The 23736-nt window shown below is 35.7% G+C and overlaps 1 protein-coding gene across 1 annotated transcript in view; it reads right to left on the bottom strand.

Annotated features, from left to right (window-relative positions):
• The window catches only part of rxfp1 (relaxin family peptide receptor 1), a 104151-nt gene that overhangs the window by 21584 nt on the left and 58831 nt on the right, over positions 1-23736 (bottom strand). The window contains exons 3-11 of the mRNA XM_028009831.1: positions 22930-23013; positions 15917-16022; positions 11453-11524; positions 10909-10980; positions 6427-6498; positions 6200-6271; positions 5959-6027; positions 5747-5818; positions 5460-5531 (exon numbers count right to left, since the gene is read on the bottom strand). Coding sequence (XP_027865632.1) covers positions 5460-5531; positions 5747-5818; positions 5959-6027; positions 6200-6271; positions 6427-6498; positions 10909-10980; positions 11453-11524; positions 15917-16022; positions 22930-23013 — 691 coding nt within the window. The remainder of the gene's footprint in view (positions 1-5459; positions 5532-5746; positions 5819-5958; positions 6028-6199; positions 6272-6426; positions 6499-10908; positions 10981-11452; positions 11525-15916; positions 16023-22929; positions 23014-23736) is intronic.

Raw genomic sequence — 23736 nt, 5'->3', positions numbered from 1 at the left:
TGTTGGTTTCCAAACTATTTTCTGCTGAGAAACAAAATATGAACAACAGAGACTTGGCCGATTGACATACAGAGACAAATACTTTCTCCTTTACATGTGTCTCTTATTTGTAGAAATTATGATAGAAAACAGAAGCAACTTTTTAAAAACAAAAATGATTTTTCTTGTAAAAAAGAAATCTATACATGAAATCCAATTATTAATGCAAGATTTTACCCAGGAACAATCGAAGGTGCTAGTATGGCCAAAAAAGAAATGATAATCTCCATTTGGTTGTCTTGTTTTAAACTAAACTTTTTAAATAACACACAAAAAAACAAGGGCAAGGAAAAAACTCAACACTTCATTTCAATAAAAATAGTTCACAACATGTCCAATAAGAAATCCTGTCAAACAGACATTATGACAGTAGGTATTATAGGTACAGTAGGTATTACAAAGACATAAGACAAACCTGACTCCTACTGGTGTAAATATTAAGAGAGAAAAAAGTAGAATAAAGTCATGTTATGGCTATTCTTGAAATATTAACTATTATTTTAATTTTATTACTTTATTTTTGTAATTTTTTACAAAAATTACAAAAATAAAGTACAGTTTCCAACTGTAGTGGAAACTAAAGTAGCTAGTCGTCTTCTTATGTCTGTAAGAAATACTAAACACCTATCAGAGTGTAACTTGCAGCAGACAGCTGAGTGTTCTTTATAAATACATTAGAGTTTCTAAGTGCTTTAAGTAGAATGACCCTGGAGTTCTTTTATTCCTTGAAGAACTCTCATCTTCTATCCAAAAGCCTTCTTCAGTTCTCAGTGTGATTGGAAGTAAGACCTATTCATGCTGTAGTCACAGCATTTGGGTCATTAAGGACACAAGTTACCAGTTCTGCTCTCCATATTGTCCAGTACTTGAGTCCATGTTATTTGTCCATAACAATAACACATGAGTGACTTTGGTCACATGTCCCATGGTGTGAACTGCTGTGAAACTGCCTGAGGACATGAATCAGGAAATGATCATCATCCTCTTTGTGAACTCACCATATATGCAAAAGATACAGATAAATGGAAATACTATTTCTCTCCCTCAAAACATTTAAATTAATAAAGTAGAAACAAGGTAAAATTATACAATTGAAGCAAGATTAAGTTTAAAATCCATTGGCAGGGGTCAGAGGGAGAAGGTAGTGGACAGAGTTCAGCGTCCTGACAGGCTGGTGTTTAAAGATGCTCAGAAGTGTTGGGGAGTGTGTTCTGGTCCCTTCTCCCTGAGGGCAGGAGGCTGAAGACTGGTAGTGAGGTGTGAGAGGTGTCACAAGCAATGCTGGCCAAGCGGATGTCAAAAATGTCATTGAAGGAAGGAAGAGTGGAGATGAACCTACTGGCTTTTCTATGTCTTGCAGAATCTTTTTGCAGTCTGCAGAGTTGGTGTTGGACAAAATCTGAGGCCACCTCCTCTGTTAAATCTTAATTTTTCAGACCTGATTGGCTTCTTTTAATCCAACCTAGTTATCTTCTCTGTCTAAAATAATGTCTTGAATCGACTGTCCCTTATCCTTCAGATGTCAAATGAAAACCTGAGACTAGACAGAATAAAGTGGTTCTTCTGTGTTGGTCCATCAGTGATATGTGGATCAGACGAGTCTAATCAGTGGAGAGTTGCATATCCGTGGAAGAGTAGGCAGGGAAACTGCGGGAAGGAGGCTAAGTTAACTGAGCTAACCACGAAGGGTACTAAACTAATGGGCTTAAAGCAGACCTATTCTGCAAAATTCCCTTTTTGCAAGTTTTTATACTTCCATTTCTGCACAGTTGGTTTTTGGCAATAAGCTATTGTTTTTTTGAATTTATTGTTTATCATCCAGAAACCACCTGCTGCGTTTTTTTTGACTGTGCAGAAGGCTCTGCTTTTGGTTTTCAAAGAGGTACGGTGGCATAATTGTGGTTTGCAACCATTTTTATGTGCAAGTGTAAACATTGATTTTGGGGGCATGACCAGCAGCAGCTTATTTGGATTTAAAGAGACAAGAGGACCTAAAATGGCTCATTTTGAAAAGAGGCAGAACTGAGCAGACTGATATCTCATTATCTAAGAATGATTTTGTGCAAAAAATGCAATGAACATGTTTTGTATAGCATGAAAACATACCCTAACCTGTTCAAGGAAGCAAGATAGGCACCTTTAGCACAGGAGGTGATATCGCTCCATCTCCATTCATTTCCTATGGAACAAATACTATGAGGCGACAATTGCTTGCTGTCCTTCTACGTGGGATTCAATGTGGCTAGCACAATACAAGAAATTTGAGAAATGTTTTGTCGCTGTTGTTACCACAAGCAGCAGAAAACCTTCGTCTTTTGTTGTCGTTCGATACTCCTCATAACACTAACATATGAGTGTACAAGTACACTGGCAAAAAATGCTATAGTGTCTTCATGCTTACCTTTGTTTGAAATCACCTACTGCACCACAAATATAGCAGGGAGAATGCACAACCTTCTTAAACTGAAAGGAATCTTAAGATGTAGCAACATCTGTTTTTGCAAGGAGAGATATCTTAACTTGATTAAGGTACAAAGATGTAAGCAGTGCTTTAATGTTACATCATAATTTTGCTTCATTCTTTGAAGTCTTTGTAGTGAAGATTTATTGTTATAGCAATTTACAGTTCAATGCATGTAACTAAAAAACATGTATAAAATACTAAAACTGACTTTTGTTCAGCAGTCAGAGCTGTTCCTGCTACAAGATGCATTCTCTCTGTTTTTCTGGTATCTGATTAAATAACCAGCAGCCATTATCAACACTTTGTATGTTTAATAAAGTTGACAAAAGACATTCTTAGAGTTTACAGAAATGTGCATTACTGGTGAGTTTAATTATGTTGTGAATACAACATAATTAAATAAAGTCATGCAAAATGTAACTGGCTTTTGGCTACAGAGTCAAGAAGAAACAAAACAACATTGGTTATTTTGCTTTGATGGGATTTAGCAATAATTAAAGAGCCATTTCAGGCCTTATTTTGGACAAAAGGATACAAAAAAAGTATTTGCAAGAAGAAAAAAGAAGTCAAGAGCTTGACGTTATCTAAAATATATCCCGCTAAGTTAATTTATTCCAAAGTCTCAAAGTCAAACCCAAACAGCTGGATTCTTAAGGAATTAGCATGAAGCTTTCACAGCCTAGACAAAGAAGGTGTGTCTGATGTTACAATAACGGCGCTAGCGTTTAAATTTTACAGATAACACATTTATGTCCCTCAAATATCCAGCAAGGAAAAATAAAAGCTTCAATTACTCCCTTGCTGTTAAATGTCTTCAGTCTATTTTTTATATTTTATGCAAGACAAAAAGTGTCACAGTAATTTTGAGATATGACCAACTAATTTTAAGTAGTTCAGTCTTTAGTCCAAAGCGACATTACTGCAAAATTTAAGGATATTTCCCTCAGTGTGTTCTGGAGAATGAGAAAAGACAATACGTTGCCTCTGGCTATCGAAGTTACTGCTAGAGGAGCATGAAAAATTCACAGGTCCCTGGAACAGGAGATGCTAAAACTCATGAGGCGTTTATCAGCTTTGTACAGGCAACAGTGAGGCACAGCAGATGAAAGGAACATACAGTTGGGGGGATGCTATGAAGATAAATGCAAGAGGGCACTATTCAAAACTCAAGAAGGAGACAGAATCTGAAGTAAAAGGTTCACGTCTGCAGGCAAATACAGCACTTCTGTGGTTATAAGACAGAAATATACAAACAACAGAAGTGGAATGGTGTCCTCTGCACAGAAGCAGGTCAAATAATACCTAGTCTGAAAAGTAAAACAAGCTTAATGTAAACACTTGGCATAATGCCGTGTGTGTAAAGGTTAAATATGCTCAATTTATAAGAGCATCTCAATAAATCACAATAGTTCAAAAAGCCAATTCATTTAATTTCCTTCATTATGTAATTCAGACAGTGAAAATAATTGTTCTTACACACCAAAAAGCAGAGTAAAGTACTTTTACAGCTAACAAAAACACACAATCACATGCCAAAATTTTTTAGATTAATAAAGAAATATTTTTCCAAGATGGCATCCAGGATGTTTACTACTTCACTGTTACAAAGAGAAGAAACATTACTGAGGTTTTCCTGGTCAAACGTTTTTCATGTGTTTCTATGTATTTTTGTACTTTTTCTATCATGTCAGGTTTGTAAATGAGAACTACTTTTCCAAGATTCTACCTGGTAAACTAAAGGCTAAATAAATATTAAATAAAACCCTAAACTTCCTTGAGCTATGAATTGATTGCCTTCATTTCATGCTGCCTTTACAGTAATTGCTCAATTACAGTAATTTATGCAAAAGAAGTTTTGACCAAGTAGTGAGTGTAAATACTCTGTAGTACAGGGTAAAATGTCTCAGAATCCCATTTCAGAACAAAAATGTTTTTTCATATGTAATACTCCTAATGTCAGAAGCTGCATGCAAGCCATAATGATCAAAATTAAGATAAATAAAAACTTGATATATCACTGTGAGTGTTTGAACCCTATATAAATGTGTGTTTTCAATCTAACTAATTAAAGAAAATAGACTTTTTAATTAAATATTAATTTATTCAAATTGACCTGTATGTAAGAAGAAACTAGTTTTGTGACGTATTTTGTGGATTATTTTTTTTGGGAGGTATACAGTATAGCACTGGAATGAAAATGGCTTCTGATGAGCTATTGTTTTTTTTTACTTTGTTTTTTAATAGGAAATTCCATCATCACAACTACATTACAGGAAAAGTCATGAGCTCAATGAAAAACTGAAAAAATATCCTCTGGGTTCAGGCATTTGGAGAAAATTCAATCAAAACATTGTATGTACTTTGTGTGAAACTTTGTGACAGATAAGAAAGTTAGTGAAGGAGAACAAATGTGTAGTTCTAGAAACAGAACTACAGAGTTCATAATAATCAAAATAATCCTCCTGTTGAGAAAATAAAAGCTCTTAAAATGGGAACTTTAGCTAAAATATATATTGCAGCGGCAAAAACATTTCAAAGGAGCAAATTAATGCACCCCAACACAGTAGCTAATCTAAACGATCATTCAGCCTCAGTTTAACTGCAAGTAGTACAAAGCAGTCATGAGTTTGTTCAATGAAGCCTCCATCATAACATGTGAGCTCATTAGACATTGTGAAGTCTGTTGTTCCTTTCCACAGCCCTTAAAATTTGCTCTCCTTCAGAATGTACTGTTCTCTTGATGTTCACACACTCCTTCAAACACTCCATCAATGTTTTGATAATGTCCTTGGAACTGGAAGACACAATATGTGAAGCTTTTTCTAAATGATCTGCATGTTAAAGTGTTTAATTCAGCCTTTTTCTCAAAAGCATCTCAAACTTTGTCTCTTCATTTTGAGAATAGTTTCTCTGTGCGATTTGAAAATAAAATAAACGAGGAAAGGACTTGACTTACAATTCTCCGAGCTTTTGGAGGACTGAGAATGCTTGTTCGTGTATGTAGCTGATCCTGTTTCGCTGCAACACCCTGGAAAAAGTCAATAAACACTGAATTACTCCACTGTTCCTCGACCCTCTTCCTTCCGTTTAATGAATCGCTGTATTGACTTCATGCTCTGGCTACAACGTGGCTTCAGTTTTAAGTAAGTCTAGGTAGAATTTGCAAGCTTAAGTCAGAAGTAAATATTTTGAGAGCAAACCTTTGCCTTAGCTATGAATTAAATTATGCAAATTTACACTTACAGAACTGTCAACATGGTGCATGAATGGAGAGAAGCATTTCCAATTTTTTCAATTAGATTTCCCTCCAAGTCCCTGCAAGGACATGTTTTGGAAAACACACACAAACAGAGAGCATGTGGGGATAAATACAAACACACAGAGAATAAACCCATCAAAAGCCTTGTCACTTTTTTGAGAGGACAGTTTGTGATATTTTCTGACATCCCACTTACAGCCAGTTCAGTCTGGGCATTTCCTGGCAGATGTCCTCCAACTTTGTCAGGGAGTTGTTCAACAAAACCCTGTCAATCAGAGACAAAAAAAAACACAGTGTTGCACATTTCTTCTTCATGTTCAGACACTTTCACTCTTAACAGGGGAGGAACAACTCTAAACAACAAGCACTTCAAATAGTCCAAAAAACATGAGATGAAAGTAAAAGATCAAATATATAATGTAAGGGCAGAAACTCACAGTAAAACAAGAGAGTTAAGTCCTGAAAATGTCATGGTAGATATCTGATGGATATTATTGTTTTCCAGGATCCTGAAAAGACAAACAGGATGTTGTTTCCGCCTTATTTTCGGATCATTGATTCGGATAAAACCGCCTCAGTAGAGATACGTGTGGTGTATAATATAACACGAAAAGGAGGTAGAGAGGAAACGGGAAACAATAGAACATAAAAGCCGCTGACTCACAGCCACTCCAGCTTGTGCAGGTCCTTGAACACTCCTGGCATCAATACTATTATCTTGTTGTAACTCAGGTACCTGAAAAAAAAAAGAAATGTTACCTTACTCTGTACATGACACATGAAGCTAACAAGCAAAGCTAAGCCTGTATTTAGCGTCAGTCAGAAGCTTATACTCAGTCATTAGCATTTTGCTAATTTTGAAAACATTTAGCACATTTAGCTTCCAATAATGAATAAAGTTCAACATCTGTATTGAAGGTTCTGTTAAGAATTAGTTAAGTAGTTTGACATGGGTGAATATATGGGTGAAGACTGTTTACTGAAGTTATCTTTCCTCTTGCCATGTTCTCTCTTAAAAAAACTATATTGAGCAAGTGGCAAGTACATATCAAACAAACAAATGTGACAAAAGAATATATTTCATTTAAGGTTTCACAATGGCTCTGAAACCTTAAAGAACTTTATAGAAAAATATGGACTATAATTAAAGTCAGGTCTGTGCCAGACACAGTTCTTCCAGACAAGTTTGTGTCTGGAAGAACTTTAAACAAGTTCTTCCAACTCGTCCGGAGCGTGTTGTTGTCAAGGTGAAGCTTCCTAATAGACATTTATTTAAATATTACTGAAGCTGAATGTATACACTTCAGTCTGTCTGCATGCAGGAATTCGGAAGAAATCATAATTCAATTTCCTTTTTATTTTTTTTTTAAACATTAAGTATGAAAAAGAACAGCTCAAATGCAGCCATAAAAGTCTAAATGTGCATGAATACAATGAATGTACATTAAGGTCTAACCAGAACTGTATTATAAACATCACAACTGTGATGTTTTACCCAAGCCTTCAAATTATTTTTATCATTCACATCCTGTATATTGTACATTGACAATATCGATTACTTTTAATTTATTTAATCAGGTAAACCCCGTTGAGATCTAGATCTCATTTTCAAGAGGGACCTGAAACAAACTTCACTCCCCGTCGGGGAATTGAACCCCGGTCTTCCGCGTGACAGGCAGGGATACTCACCACTGTACTAACGAGGAGACTAAGTAAGCTTCTAAGATAAGATATCTTACTTAAGATAAGATAAGATAGATAAGATAAATCTTTATTGTCATTGTCACAAAGACAACGAAATTCAAAGGGTGCCATCAGTCGGTGCACATGCCCAAAAACAAAAAATAACTGTCTCACAATTCACACACAACGCTACTTCCCAGTCATCTAAGATGTATTTTAGTCTTCATCTCTATATTACAGGAATAAGGTTTTGCATCACTAAAGAGAAGCAGATCAAATGGGTTATAAAAAGAGAGGATGTCATTTTCTTTGAGGAAGGTACATTTAATAAAGCAAGAATTTCTGGCCTCTGTGGCCTATTCAAGGACATGTCAAAGTGAGATACAAAAAATAAATAAATAATGAAAGGTGGGGAAAATACACCTTCATATAGATAGGTCATTGCAGGTTTACAGCATATTCTTGTTAACTCAGATTTCTGTAAAGTTGTCCAGCTTATCTTCAAATCCCCTTGGATTTGACACGGAGTGTTTTATCAATGTCATCCGCCTCCAGAGGGGGGAGGGTCGAGAAGTTAGGTCCTGCACACCATGGTTGAAAAAACGTGCAGTATTACAGATGTGTGATTTGTGTGACTGAAATCTAATTGAAAAGGTCACATTAAGGTGTCTTCAAACTTTGATAAAATATGGCATTCCAAGTTAGTTCATAGGTGCTGAATCGTTTTTAGAATGTTTTATAATGACAGAACATTTTTTTACAATAAGCTGTGAGAATGTGGGTACGCCTGAAATAATAACCAGTAACGTTAAGGTAACCAGCAGCAAGGATGAACTAGTTTTCCATACATTATGAAGAAACCCTAGAAAGACCTAAATTACAAGAAGCTGTTGATGTGTAACAGGACATGATGTCCCTCTAATCTGTTGGAAGATGATTCATGTCCTAGCAACATTTCCATTTTACGACTTTAAATGTTTTTTGTTTGTGTTAAAAACCAATTCAACCACATCACAATCAATTTAACAGAAGATTTTGCAGAAAAGTCCTCTACATCAACAGTTCCTAAACAGCTGGGTGAGGACCACATTTACAAAACACTGACAATGCTACAACATATGTAAAGAAGCTTCAAATTTTCAAATACTTTTCCTCATTTTTATTTACTATTCAATGATATTATATTTGCTTAGCTTAAATTCTATTTTATATTTTCTGATTTTTGTGGACCATGGATACAACCTACGCATAAACCCATGTGAGAATGTCCAGCCATCCTACATCTAGGCATAAGACAGGTTCTGTGTCAGGTTCTGTGCTTTGATGCAAAGTACAAAAAGGTTTTACTACCAAATGAAATCTAGCAAACAGGGCTAAGTTTGCTGGTCCTAACTGATCTAAAACAGTTAAAATTTAATGATGAAAAGTCTCTTTTTCAGCATACATACATAGATTTGTTTCAATTTCTGTTTCTGTCTTGGTAAAACATTACATTTTTCTTCACGCCCTCTACACATTAAATAACTAATCAAGCCCTGCAGTAAATGTTTCCGCTGAGCTCCAAAACTTTTCGACCGTTATTTCTTGAGGGATTACGCTATAGCTGGCTACTCTTTGTTGTCTAGAAGAGTTTTCAGTAATTTCCCTGCTCTGCTCCAGCCTCTCCTCTTTCTCCTCTTTGAACACCAGCCAGCTTTGCTCCTCCCTTACTCGCCTCCCTATCTCTGTGAAAACCAGCCTGTGTCGCCTGTCGGCTCTGCTCATTCATCTACAGCCACCAGAAAAGTAAGCTCTGCACCAGTTCAGTTTTTGGAATCCTGCTCTGACACCTTGACTCACAGGAAATCTCTACAGCTCAACCTGGACTGCACCTTCAGTTCTTTGTGATGGTATTTTTCAAACAATCAAACCTTTTTGGAGGTGTTTAGTTAAATTTACACACAGCTAAAACTTAAAATCGTCCTGAAAGGTTTGTATTTATTAGAATAGTTTGTCAAGACAATGACTCTGTGCCTCATAGTTTGAGCATATGGGTTACAGTGTCATAGATCAAAATAATAATATTTATTTCCTTTTCAGACACAAAAATCTTTTTTAAAAAACAAAATCCATTTTCTAAGTTATAAAATCATTTTATGCTCCACTTCTGATCGGTATTGTTAATGGGAATAAGCAAATAATCAATTAATCAAATGATAAATTAAAATGAGCTCAATAATGTTCATTCTTATGATTAATATTTTTGAATGGAAGTTTTGTTTATTTTGTTTGTTGTTCCATTTTTAATGGTTTTTGTTTACATTTTATTTATTGATTTTTTATTAAAGCCTGCTGTAAATGTAGCCTATGTTTTAATTGTGAGGGTTTTTTGTGCTACAGTACTTCATAAGTCATTATCTACTGGACACTGTCTCTCACTGAAGTCATTTAGTTTTATCAACTTTTATTTATTTATTTACAAAGCCATTCAAGTTACCTCCACACTCACACCACTAGCAACTATTTATTCAGTCACAGTCAAGGCTCACAATATCTACCCTCTGCTCTTATGCAAATCACAACTAAAATATGCTTCAGTTTTACTTTTTATTTATTTTTTTTAATGAATAAATAAAACATATATACACATTTTGATATACAGTCAACATCTCTGCACATTCAGTTTTGTTTATTTTGCACAGACACTGACAGAAAAAAAGACGTACATCTTCTACATCTTCAGATGTACAGTCACAGAGTACGGAAAAGTAAAAACAACATATTTCCTTCCAGAAAAACTCTCCACCGTCATACTGCTGACATCAGCAGTTTGTTTCATAATCTGTGACTGAGAAGAAGTGCTTTGAATAGAATATCCTGTTTTGGTGCTTGTGCCATTGTCTTCTCTCCTTACTGCACTGAACCTCTTCAGCCTTTTCCCTGTAGCTGAATCTGTGGGGTAAGTAGGGGCGCTCACTCCACACTTAACTATGTTATAATTAAGTGGTAAATATTCATCCAGAACCCAGGGTTAGAAATATCTTTTTTGTCAAGAAAATGTGGCTGTGAGCACCGGTGGTTGCCAAGGTGATGTAATTTATCTATTAATAGCCATAGTACAGAATAGTACAGAACTTATTTGGCCCATATACCGTAGCTGTTTTTATTTAGCTGCCCTTCATATCAAATCTGCTAAAGAAAATTTAGGAATATCAATAAACAGTCTATTAGAACAAGAATAAAAAGGAGTTCATGTCTCTTACTTGTGATATTTAATATTTCTACCTCCCAGGAATCAGAGCTGACAAGCTACTGTGGTCATGTTTAATGAAATAAGAGTTGGATTTTAATCCAAAGGAACCTATTCTCACAACAACAGCACTGATCTGAGGTTAGAATCAGAATAGTGACAGAGCTGTTAAAAGTTACAATAATCTAATTACAATAAACATCTAGTAATCAGAAAAATTATTACTTTACTCACAGTCTTGTTAGATTATGAAGCCCTCTGAATGCATCAGGATTCACATCTTGAATATTGTTGTGCTGTAGATATCTGCAAAAGGACCACAGAAACATCTTGAGGCTGATGAATTAATAAGCAAACAAAAACAGGCGCAGGCACATTGCCAAAATATGTTGGGCTGACTGACAAAGAACTCTGCAGGAAGGCCTAAATTTAGGGGTAACATCCTAGTGTTGTTGGATATTGGTATTATATTTTACTGTCTAACAGCTATTCAATCATCTTGTTTATGTAAACACAACAGACATTTTAAATCTATTTAAACCCACAAACCCAACAATGCCAAACAGATTCTGGCAAAGGATTAGACCTGCCCTCACAGTGACACTGTGCAAGCTTGATAAGCAGCACAAGTCAGTGGCAAATGCATCTGCATACGCACAACAGAACATTCAACACTGCCAGCATGCCCAACAGCCTTCCAAGCCTCATAACGTCTCCTGTGCATGGTTTAAGTACCTTTAGTTTATGTGTATATGGAGAGAGGATGATGGAAACTCACAGTTTCTGAAGGCTTTGGTAGTTAAAGAATCCTTTTGCTTTCAGTCTGTGAAGCCTGTTTCTTTGTAAGGACCTGAGAAATAGGAAGGAATTATGATCATGTTAGTGTTCAGACCAATTAATATTTATCATTAAAAATTATTACATTAATTAAAGCTTTGCCAAACTATTAATCAGCAGGGATTTTTTCTGCATTGGGTTACGTAGCAGCTGAAAACTTCAACATATTTTAATGGGATTTTATGTGGCAAACCAGCATAAAGTAATGCATGTCAGCAAAGTGGAAGGAAATGAGACATTATTTAGAAAAAACACATACACCTGGTCAAGCTGCTGATCTATCTTACAAACTCAGTTTTATCAAGAGACTCCTAATTGTCCAGTTGATTCAGTTTTTGCTTTGAATGGATTAAAATGTTACTAACGTGTAATTTCATCACTTGTAGTCATACCAGACTTTTAGATGTGTTCACTTGTGGACTCTGGGGAAATTATAACACAATCCTCTTTGCTCTTCTGTTCTGGCAAACTGCAAAAATTTAAGCTGACAGTCAAACACAGCATGTTGACTTTTTCACACAAAGACCACCAACAGGCATGCTTTTGAAAGGACAGAAAGGGAAGTAATTTATCAAACATGAATAGGACGCCACTTTAGACATTTTATCTTTTCAATTTCCCAATGCAATGCAACATTTCTCCACTATTTTAAACAACAATTTCTCTGTGTGATACTGTTTGACAAAAGTAATGACCAAAGACAATTTCTGCATTGATGATGAATGGACAAAGACATATGCTCCATTGCTTTTGGCTACGTTCAACATCTGCTATGATGTGAGACAAGGCCAGCTGGAAAAAACATCCTGGAGTTACACACTCTTTGTGTTTCTGTGTTTGATATGATGTAAAACACTTTGAAATGCCTTGCTGCTGAAATGTGCTATACAAATAAAATTTGATTGATTGATTGACTCAGCTTTTCAGGAACCCAACAAATGTTGAAAGAGGAGTTTACACACTCGAGCTGATAGAAATTTTTGCAGATTCACAGTTTTGTTGAAAACATTCAGAGTGCAACAGCACAGCCAGATCGACTGCTGTTTATGGCAGAAGTACATATTTTAGCACCAGTAGGTGCAGAGCCATTGAAAATCAAAAGACCAGACGTGCATGGTGCTGATTCTGTATAATAAAATCATTAATTAACAAGGGGTGTGTTTAAAATACCAGGATTACAGAGACCAATTAGTGAAGTCATTCATTCTGTGAATCAGCAGGGGTCAAACAAGTGCCTCTCATTTCAGGGGGAAGGCAGTACTTGGTGGTTATAGCACATTCCTCTCTGAACCCTGGAGTAAAATTGGTTTCTCCATATATAATTCAGAACTAAAGAAGGCCCAAATTAAAAAGAGGATTTGAAGACAGGAAAACATAAAAAAGTGTAGAACATAATAGCATTCCCAGATACAATTATCTAAAAAACAGAAACTAAGTAGGGCTTGGAGTCTTTTACTGTGTCATAATCAGATTTGATTGGAATTTTTGGTGCCACAATTTGATCAAATCAATATTCAATTAAAAACTATTATTCATAATAATTTCTGCTTCAATCTATAAGCATGTAAAGGATCTGCCAGAACCCCTTAATGCACCATTATTGTTGAAAGAACAACCCAAAGATGTTACCATTTGTTTAAGAACACACTGACCAACTTTAACAAAAATGGTAAAACATTTCAGCTGAAAAAAGCAAAATCTTTGAGCATTTAAAAGTTTATCCAGTAGATGTTTGAGATGGAAAAACAGATGCTGATAACAGTTTAATTTCCTAAGGTTTTATGTATTGGTAGGTTTTTACTCATGTTTACAGTTTCCAACCCATTTGTATGAAAATCAAAGCCATAACATTACTCAATTAAAAAGATAAATAGGTTGCTATTATTTTGAACATAAATGCAGATCTGGTGAACTACAGAAAAGAAGGCAATCAGAGTTTAGATCCTCATGCACTGTGAGTGTCTTCATGAATGAAATCAGTGAGATTTGAAAGCTAAAAAGTACATAGCTGGAAGAATCAACAGATCAATATTGTGTCATTATAAAGATATGGAAGCAGAGGCACAATCTGGACTTAAATTGCTCTCCTCTCAGCCTTTACAGTCTAACTGTGGAAAGAAATAGACTTCAGGGCAAGAGAGACATGGAGGTAGTTACAGAGAAATGCTGTACAACCTCCTGATCTGACATATCAGGAAAACAGTCTTTGCTTTTACTAGGTGGTAAGATTATTTAAACCCAACAAGAAGGGTACAAAAACACACAATAATATAAACAAAAGCCAGCATGGAAAAGATTTAGCTGCTGATCAAATTTGTTTGAGTATCTTATCCTGATCACAGTGACAACCTTCTTATAATCAGAAGATTTGGCAGGTAGCTGGTCTGCAGCTGTCTGAAAACACTGCCAACAGGAAGACACCAGCAGTGACATTTAGGAAGCAATTGTTGCTGGGAGAATTATGAAGTTGTTTCCAAATAATCTGAAGTCCACCATTCTACAGTGACATAGATTATTTCAAAGTGGAGGCCATTAGAGTCAGCCGTCAATCTTCTCCAAAGTGGACATGTCAGGAAATACACCCCAAGGTCAGACAAGCAATGTTCAGAAAATGACAAAAACTCAGCAGCTGTAGTTCCTTCCAAAACTCTTCTTGCTCTTTTATTCTTTTTCACATTTTGTAGCAAAGTATATTTTATTTGAAAATTATAAAGTTAGATTTACTGAGATTAAATTACAACGCTTTATTTAGGCGACTTCTGAAGGTAAGAGGTTTAGCTGGATTTTAGGTAGACTACATAGACACACCACACTTTTCAAACTTTTAACTGTAAAATAAAGTGTTGAAAACGTGCATGTCTTACTTTCCATGTCACAATTACATGCTACTTTATGTTTTTTTATTACAAAAAGGCCAATAAAAGTTTTTAAAGATTTGCAGTTATAATGTAACAAAGTGAATAAGTCCAAAGGACAGACGTAATCAAAATAGATAACTCCTTGTTTGGATAAAACTAAACACAGTAAACACCTAACACCAACCGTCAGTCATGGTGAAGGAGCGCTGATGATGAGCCGCCACACTAACAGAGTACTTTGCAGTCATCATGGACTTCTCTGTATACTAAAATGTTCTGGGGTCAACTCAGAGGTCACCTGCCTGCCAGCTTGAGCTCAGGCTCAAACTGCTTTAACAACAGAACAATGATCTTAAACACAGCAGCAATTCTGAAACAGAATGGCTGAAAAATGATCCAGTCAAGTTTCTAGCCAACCCATGAAATCCTGGAGAGGAACCGCAAGTGAGCCGTGCAACAAACACATGTCAACTTCAACTTTTCAGTCTCCACACAGTCATAACACAATGATAAAGTCATACAGATACTTTGATATTGTTGCCAATGTGATTATTTAAGTGACTGGATAATTATTTTACACTTTTCCTTTTTGCTGTTTAACTGCAGTTAAACAACAACATTCTGTTGTGTTTTGTGCATTTCAGACTAGATTTATAAATCATTTTAGTCAGTCTGCTCATTCCACCTGATTTTTATTTCCCTTCAGTGCTCTATCTTAGATTTCTCCCATTGAGGTTGATTTCTTTAGGCAAATCTATGAACAAAAGGAGTTGTTGTGAACAATTGATGCTGATTTCTTGCGCTGTTTTCAAATTGCAATCTGTCTATACGGCTGTAGTTTGGCAGCAGAGGAATTAAATGAAGCCATTCAGTCCGTGTTGTTCGCACTTCCAAATACTGAGCAATTAAAATTGGAGGATGAGAAACTTTTAAAACATTTTAGCTGCAAAGCTTCATTGCACTATAGTGAATTACATACAGTACCTCATGGCCAAAAGCAATTAGGTAAAATCAGGCCTAATTGTTTAAAACTTCAACAGAGTCCACACTTCCAACAAGCAATCATTTCTCAATAATGGGCTGATTTCTAGCAGGCAAAACTTTAGTTTGATTTGTAAAACCCTAAATCTAAAAGTTTGTGTGTATTTTTTTTTTTCAGATGACTGAACTGATCATGTTTAGCTTCCTCTCCACTGAAACTGTTAAATCCTCAAGAAAAATCTTTTTATATAATATGAATATCAATTAAGAAAGTACACACAATTGTGGTTAATTTAGTCGACTGGGTAACATAATTTTTTCTATTAAGCAGTAGAAAAAGTGAAAACACTTGTCAAGGTAAGACTTTACTTCTTTGTTCTTGAATAAGTTTTTCAGCATTGACAGGCCCTCTCCTTTTCCCCCAACCTGGGGTCCTTGAGGACAGACATCCATGACAACATTTCCAATAAGAAATGACAGTGAAAGCTTTTGATGAATGACTTGTTGAGCTTTATGAAGCTGAAAAAAGACCATCCCTAAAACAGAAGGGGTTATTTTCTACTCACATAACGGTGACATTTATCGCCACTATGGGGATCTCTCGGAGCTGAGCGCTGTCGCAGTCCAGCTCCAGGTCTCGGCACTGGCAGAGCTCAGGAACGACGCCCAGCACTGCGAGACAGGAAAAGGACATCAGAGGACATGTCAATCAAATGGTCATCCTGCAGAGCTATGAGTGGAGCTGCTTGCAGGAATGACAACCTACTGAAGAACGAAAGGTTATAGATTAAACCACCAGGTGAGGAAAAAAAAGTAAAGCACATTTTTTTTACAAAAATGCCTTAATTATAAGGTTAACCCAGCTTTTATAAACAATTACAATTTGGATTTGACCTTTTAAATATGGAGGATGAAATTTACTAAAACAGGATATTTATTTATCTCAGTGGGTAAAAATCCGTCACACCTGGAAGTATTTGAGCGCAACATGAGCCACAAAAAGTTGATGAAAGGTTTTATTTGAACAGCAGATTTTATCATACATAATTACACATTTTCAATAAGTCATTTCAATTAATCAAGTTTATTTGTATAGCACATTTCATATGTTTCAGTTCGAGGTAAAATTTCTCAAATAAATTGACTTTTCAATAATAGCAATAGTATTCTAATTTATTGATTAGGAATTATGTGATCTTGGACAAATAATTCTAAACAGCAAACTTCCTTAGTGATGAGTTTTTGTGGCTTAGTCGCTTTATGAAACCTCTACTGACTTCAATCAATAAATTCTATTTAGTTCTAATTTCTGGTGACATTTTCTAATAATTCTTAGAGCATTAAAAAAGACTGCCAATAAACATGTAATGTCATCAAAATGAGATACAGTGCTAGGAAGGAAATGTCCCATCTTTTATTATAATTGGCTCCATTTCATGCTTTTTAAATAGCTAATTCATACTGTGTGCCAGTTATATATATATAGTTCAGCTTAACACCTGACTGCTTGGTATGAAAATAGCAACAACCATTTGAGGTGCAAGATGGAAAAAGGTTGCAAAATGTATGCAACTGCTTATGCAATATGTTGTTGCTGAAAGGCAATAGGTTAAAATTTTTATGCAATTTTGCATTGCTGAATAGATTAATGTGGATCCTGAGCATATTTGTTTTATTGATTCTCACATGTGAGTTAAAGCAGATAAATAAAGGAATAGTCAGGCCGAATAATCACAGGGATAATCAACATGTTGATTACAAATTTAGACAAATGTATTTGGTTTAAATTGTGCGTGTTGCAAATGTGCTCTGAATAAAAAACATCCATTTCAGCTCCATATGCCTGATGCATCCAGCCTGGACGTTTTGAAGAGTCTGAGGTAAAAATTGGGCAAAAAAACAAACAGCTGCAAATGAACAGCTCCAAAATGGAAACAAAAAAATGAATGAACAAACAAAATAAAACAAAAAGAACCTCAGTCGATGTCCATAGCCTTAATCTCATGTATGGATATTTTTATTTTGAGCTTGGAGAAAAACACTGCAGAAATCCCCAACATGAATATCTAAATTATTGTGACCGTTTCCACAATGCTCCGATTACACAACATGCCTTTATAAGGGCATAAGCTGGTTTGGCCAAATCTGTCAAAGGTAATGCAGAAACAAACTTCTTATATGCTAAAAATATGCTCAGATTATGGTTTTATGAAACAAAGTGTAGAGGTAGAGACAGCCAAAATCTCCCTTAAGCTTCACATTTTCAAGGAAACAACCCCTAACCCTAACCCTAACCCCAGCCAGAGCAAAAAAAGAAAAAGTCAGTCAAAGCAACGATTGCTAAAAATACAAAGGACTCAAAAGAAAGAAACATTAAGTAAAACAGGATGTAGATGCATTTTTAAAATCTAAATCCATATATGTTCAGTACGTGATGGTTCCTTCATGATGTCTGTTTCTATTGCTCACTCTTTTTTCTGAAAACTACATACTTTTCTGTGTGTAGTTTCATATAAAAAGTAGTTATGTAAAGTTACGCAACACTTTATATGAAACTACACACAGAAAGGTATGTAGTTTTTTATCTATGTCATGATAAAAAACATAAAAAGAAAGTTAAAATAAAAATTTTCTCTAATCCAAATATCAAAACAATTTTCTTAGAGTAGGTCTGAAAATAAAACATTTTGTTTTGAAGACTAATCTGTTTGGGAGGTGTTTAAACAAATAATTGCCTCAACATTCAGGATAATCAAGTTATTGGAAGTTTTTTTGTTTTTCAGCTAATTTAATCTAAATAAACATGAATGTAACATTACATGTTAAAAGTTTTGAAATGGTTCAAAGTTTTATTTTCTATATTACACAAATTTTCCAACTTAAAAAAAATAGAAGCCGTGGAGTCATCTCAAACCAGCATGATTAGCATTCTCAATAAGAAGAGATACTCTTGATTATTAGTGAAGGAATGTTAACTAACTGCATTTATATTCATTAAATGTGTGAACTGAACAGGATCAAAGTCTGGGATGTTTTACCAAACTGAACCAAAGCTTATGGTGTTAAAACGGTGGAGCAGCACAAACACAGTAAATGGCCTACCAGAATACAGAATAATCTTCATGATTTTTAAATAGCTAAAAATTCATAATGGAAAGATTTTAAATCAGTAACATGTCAATAAATTAGATCCTAAAATAAGTTGCACTTAAACTGGTAGCACACAGGAATACAGACTTTTCTATATATGGTTAGACAGAAGCAGCTAAAAAGATTCTTCTCCAACATGTTTTATCTTAGTCAGTCCAATCTTCACTGTGCAAAAAGAAATGCAATAATTTTTATCGCTGTCCAAACAGCCGCTGGCCTGACTGAAATAAGTGTAAGCAATTATGGCTGGAGGTCCATTCACGCTAACCAGATAAGAGATTACAGCTGTTCTAGTAGTAATTGAGGGTAGAGCAGCTGGGGAATCTTTCACTTGCAATAAATGAGTTGGCTGTTTGAAATAAACAAGTGATGGCCCCAAACCTCACTGTGCTGCGGTGGATCAGCCGCAGATGGAAGGCAGCCAATTTAATTTTGGTTTCACGACACACACACAAAAAAACAAGTTTGGGCTTGGTGTTGTTGGGAAAATACTCCTGAAGTGTAAATTTAACATCAGATGACACTGCATATCCATCCATTACAATTAATAATAAGTTACAAACATATGAAGTTAGTTATACTCTGTGGGGAAAGATAGATTTACTTCTACCAGAGAAAAAAGTGTCACATTGTAAGTTAAAATTTTAACCTTGGCAGGGAATAGATTGTTTGTGTATTGTAAAGATTTCTGTTTGTGTTTCACATATTATCCAGGATGCCTGAACGACTGTAAATATATATTAAACCACCAATTTCTGAATAATTATCTGTCTTGCACACTGATTATTTTACTATAATTTATTAAATTTGTCTTGAACAATAGTTTTTGGGCCATTTAAGATTTACTTAGGATTTTTCTGGTCTTGAGAAACTATTGTGCAGTTTGCTTTGTAAAATAAGGAAATTTGGATAAATAAAAATGAAACAACAACTGAGAATATACAATCTGAAAGAAGGTAAATGGGTTATAATCTTCCCATCCTCCATATTAAATCTTGAGTCAAATGTTTTACACTCTACTCCTAAAAAAGAAAAATCAAACCTAAGATACTTTACCATTTGTTTACCAATGGAGTCTGGAAGCTACATGTTTGTGGAGTTTATGGAAACATGTCTCTCACTCGCTGTTTATTTATTTTTGTGCTTTTGTTTACAAATAAATATTGATTCCATAAATGTATCTTGGGGATTAGAGGCCACAGCTACGTGGCAAGAGAACAACATGATTTTCAGTTTCAGAGTGATGTCTGTTTAGACAAAACGACTGTTGGGGTTAAATCTCTCCATCTGAGAGAACATAAAGACGAAGAAACAGATCCATCCACTTTGTTACATCTTTTAGCCAACAGATCTTTAGGAATTACCTTGTTGGTGTTTTTACATTTGTCATGTTTATCAAACTTTGATAAAGTCAGTTTGATGGGTCAAGGTAGAGTCACTGAAGAATTGAATTTAAAAATTGTCAGTTATGTTTGAATGAGGCTCAAGGTTACATGACTCACCAAACACATCACTCCTTTTGAAATGAAAAGGGCAGAAAACAGGTGTCAATAAACTGCTCAACAACATGACATGTGGAAAGAGGGACACCCATGATGAATACTGCAACATATTTTCTTCTTCTGTGACAATGTAGGAATGATATTCTTCCAAAAATAAGTATCCTCCAGATGTGTCAATGATGTTGCACTTTGTGTTGGTCAGAAAAAATACGTAGAAATTCAGCATATTATAATTTACAATCCCTCTGCTAAGATAAGTATAAATAGCTGAGAAAGATATCTCTCACATGCTATTCACCTCATCTGAATACAAGTATTAGAATTATGGCAGATTGACTCATGTTGACCTGCTCGGTGATAAGCAACTCACCTCTTCCAATGATACAGACTCGAAATGCTAAATGGTGGAAGTCATGTTTGCAAAATGTTCTGTTACAGTCATGACACAACATGACACAGCAGAAAACGAAACGACTCATCTGAATAATGAAAAATTATTTCCAAAAAGGGTTATTTAGTAATCATATAGACCTGCTCAGTTCAGCTCAACTTAAACATTCAAACACAATTTAAACATGTTTATATTTTTTTATCTTCTAGATAAACAAATTTGAAAAAAGAATGTCTGGAGACGTAAATTGCATTTTTTTTAATATCCATATACACATATCTCCAGACGTTTGGAGTAAATCTTGAACAGATTTTTTTTGTCAAGCAGATAAAAATGTAATGTTGTCACTGTTCAGAAAAATATAGATCTGACAACAGTGGCACACTTTACTAAGTTTGCAACTATATAGATATTTGCACAACTTTATGCAATGTGAAGAGAAGAGTAGGAAACTTAGAGTCAACATGGTTCTAACATGTCTAGTCTGAGAAATGCTTTTTAATGAACACATATTGATATAATAAAACAAAACAAAAAACGGAATTTCTGTGTTTGTCAGGATTTTCTGACAAACATAGTTGAAGGAACAGAAGAAAATAAAAACATGCTAAAGCATTGGGCTTGTTTTCTTCTAGAATACAACATAAATCATACCAACTCAACCCAAACACTTTCAGTATATTTCGGATTATGCCCAAGAGGAAAGTCCAAAGTGCTTCAACTTTAAGAGCTTTGTGGTGGCTTCTTTGTACGATCGCTTTTACCAGCCAGGAGAGGAAGTCCACATTCATATGAGACACAAACAAGTTTGCGTCTGTGAAGCACAAACAAAGCCAAGCTCTGAGACCTCTTGAGTGGTGGGCGACATTATTTTCACAGCCTGCTGAATGACCTCTAATAGCCTCAGAAGATGCAGAAGCACGAAAATGTGAGACACCGAAAGCCTCGCCTGCTGAGAATCTTACCAGACACTGAAAATTACTTGCATGCTATCATGTTGAAATCAACTCTGTGTCATTGATGTAGAGAACGTTTGTGAACTCCAGTTCTCTGGCCGCACATCCGATTATTAGCTTTAATGACATAATGAATGAAACTTGGTGCTACTTCAGAGCCAACACATTAAACCACATTTCAAACAGGAATTGAACAGCACCTGATAAAAACCCTCTTTCCAGTCTTGTTTACCTCTGTGAGGCTGAAAATTATTTTAGAATAAGAAAGACAGAGTGAGAAAGCATGGATCTGGAGAAAGAGAGCGCGCTGTGTTTTAGTGTCACTGGCTGCCATAATGCTATCCTCAGCGGACGCAAACCTTTGATCCTCTCCTGGGAAAGTAGTGAGTCCTGCTGGGTTTTGACTTGAGCTACACAGACTTAAGAGCTTTTTGTTGATGCCATGGATTGACCAAAACAACAGTCTTTAAGTTAGTTTAAGTTAATGTATTTTTATTTTAACAAATGAGCCTCATCAGGAAGCATATTCTACCGTATTAAATGTAACTGTATGGCGTTCACACACTGCTGTGACACACAGACCCACTCTCTGCTCTTAGAGGCACTCTAACGGTTTTGATGAATGAACCAGGCAGGCCACTGTACCACACTGGAAAGCTGTTATAGACTTGACCAGAACAGAAAGACTGCCAGTCTGCTCCTGGTGTTAACTGGGACTCAGACTATGAATTTTACTGATAAAAAGCTTAAACTGTTCAGATTTTCTGAATGTACAACTGTATAAAATTTGATCCTAAAACTCAAAGCACATTTTTGTCACTCATTTATGAGAATTCTCCTTTAAAATGGATCGAAGCTCATGCTTAATGGACAAAATGAAAGGGTTTAAAGTGTTATACATGCATCTTCTTAAACATGACAAGAGATGCTTTGAAGACCACCAGAGCTGTGATTGGTTAATTGTGTTTTCTGCAGTCAGTTTTCACTGCTGGTGGAGATTTTTTGAAGCGAATAACGTGGGTTGAGGCATGATGCACATTCAGAATGGGTTTACATTCAATAACACCAAAGCAAACCTACTCACCCTAAATCCTTTCCCCCCTCTTTTGCTTGTTTTCACAAATAAGCCAGTGGCAGGAAACAGAGACATTCAGAGATGAAAGAAAGAACATCCTCCTACTGTAAAAATCACATTGTGAAAAACTGAGTACTTACTTTGGTGACAATGCAAAGAAAAAAACTCTGTTTACAGCCGACATCAACGGGTGGCCTCTAAAGACAGAATGAAAACCTACACAAAATGAATCTGCAGCAGAACTATCATTAAATCCTGAGCGTCACAACTGAACCTGGCTGTATCTCATCTTTTTAGAAATTAACAGAGCATATGAGTAAATATTTCTCACAACTGGCCAAAATCCAGCAAATTTCCTGTCTGCACACACACACCGATACTGTTCCTAAAACAATACATAACACACATAATTGTGTTCTTCATATTTCCAAAAAACACTGCCAACACCATATTCTCACCTCATTCTGTGTAAAGAATGGCTTTAAACACATTAGAGAATACTTACAGCATATGTTGGACTTGGTCCTGGTATTATGACTCGGCATGCCAAAATATTTGTCAAAAAGGTGCGGCCATCCATTGTTGTCTCCTGAAAAAGAAGAAAAACGACAAAAAAAAATGGAAATCATTATTTGTTCTTCAAAATAATTTTTATGTCAGCTAAGGAAAGTCATAAAATTATTCCTCTTTCTTTCATCTTGTTTTATTCAAACCCACATCTTTCCTGTCATCCAGCTGCGTTTCTAAGATCTTGTTCTGGTATAGTGAAGTTGAGTGATGAAAATGTAATACCTTTCAAAGACTTTTATTGAAAGTTACATAAACTTTCTGCAAAGGGACAATGGATTCTCACTGGTATTGAGATTTAGGTCTGCATGGAGGGACAGTTGGTAGAACTGCTGCCTTACAGCGAGATGGTCTTGGTCTTGGTTTGGAGTTTGAAGTTCACAGTCCAAAACATTAATGTGAGCTTAACTGGTTTATCTAAATTGTCCTTAGCCATGTCTGTGCATGAATCTTTGTTCTGTGTGTCTCTGTGTTGACCCGTCATGGACTGGCGACCCGTCCAGGATGTTACCTGCAATAACTGCTGGAGACAGACACCAGCCCCTGCAGAGATAAGCAGGAATAGATGGGTTGTGTTCAGGATTCACTGTCCCGAACACAACCCATACTTCATTCAAAGAGTCAAAATGTCATTAAAAACTGTGTAACTGCGGAACCATCCTGCTCCTCTTCCTTAGAGACACCAGACCTGGGTCAAACTATTTCACACAGAGCTCTGTGCAATGTGTTGTGTGATTGGTCAGAA

The sequence above is a fragment of the Xiphophorus couchianus genome, chromosome 23 (genome assembly GCF_001444195.1).
Source record: "Xiphophorus couchianus chromosome 23, X_couchianus-1.0, whole genome shotgun sequence".
Lineage (NCBI taxonomy): Eukaryota > Metazoa > Chordata > Actinopteri > Cyprinodontiformes > Poeciliidae > Xiphophorus > Xiphophorus couchianus.
This window is presented reverse-complemented; position numbering and strand designations above follow the sequence as displayed.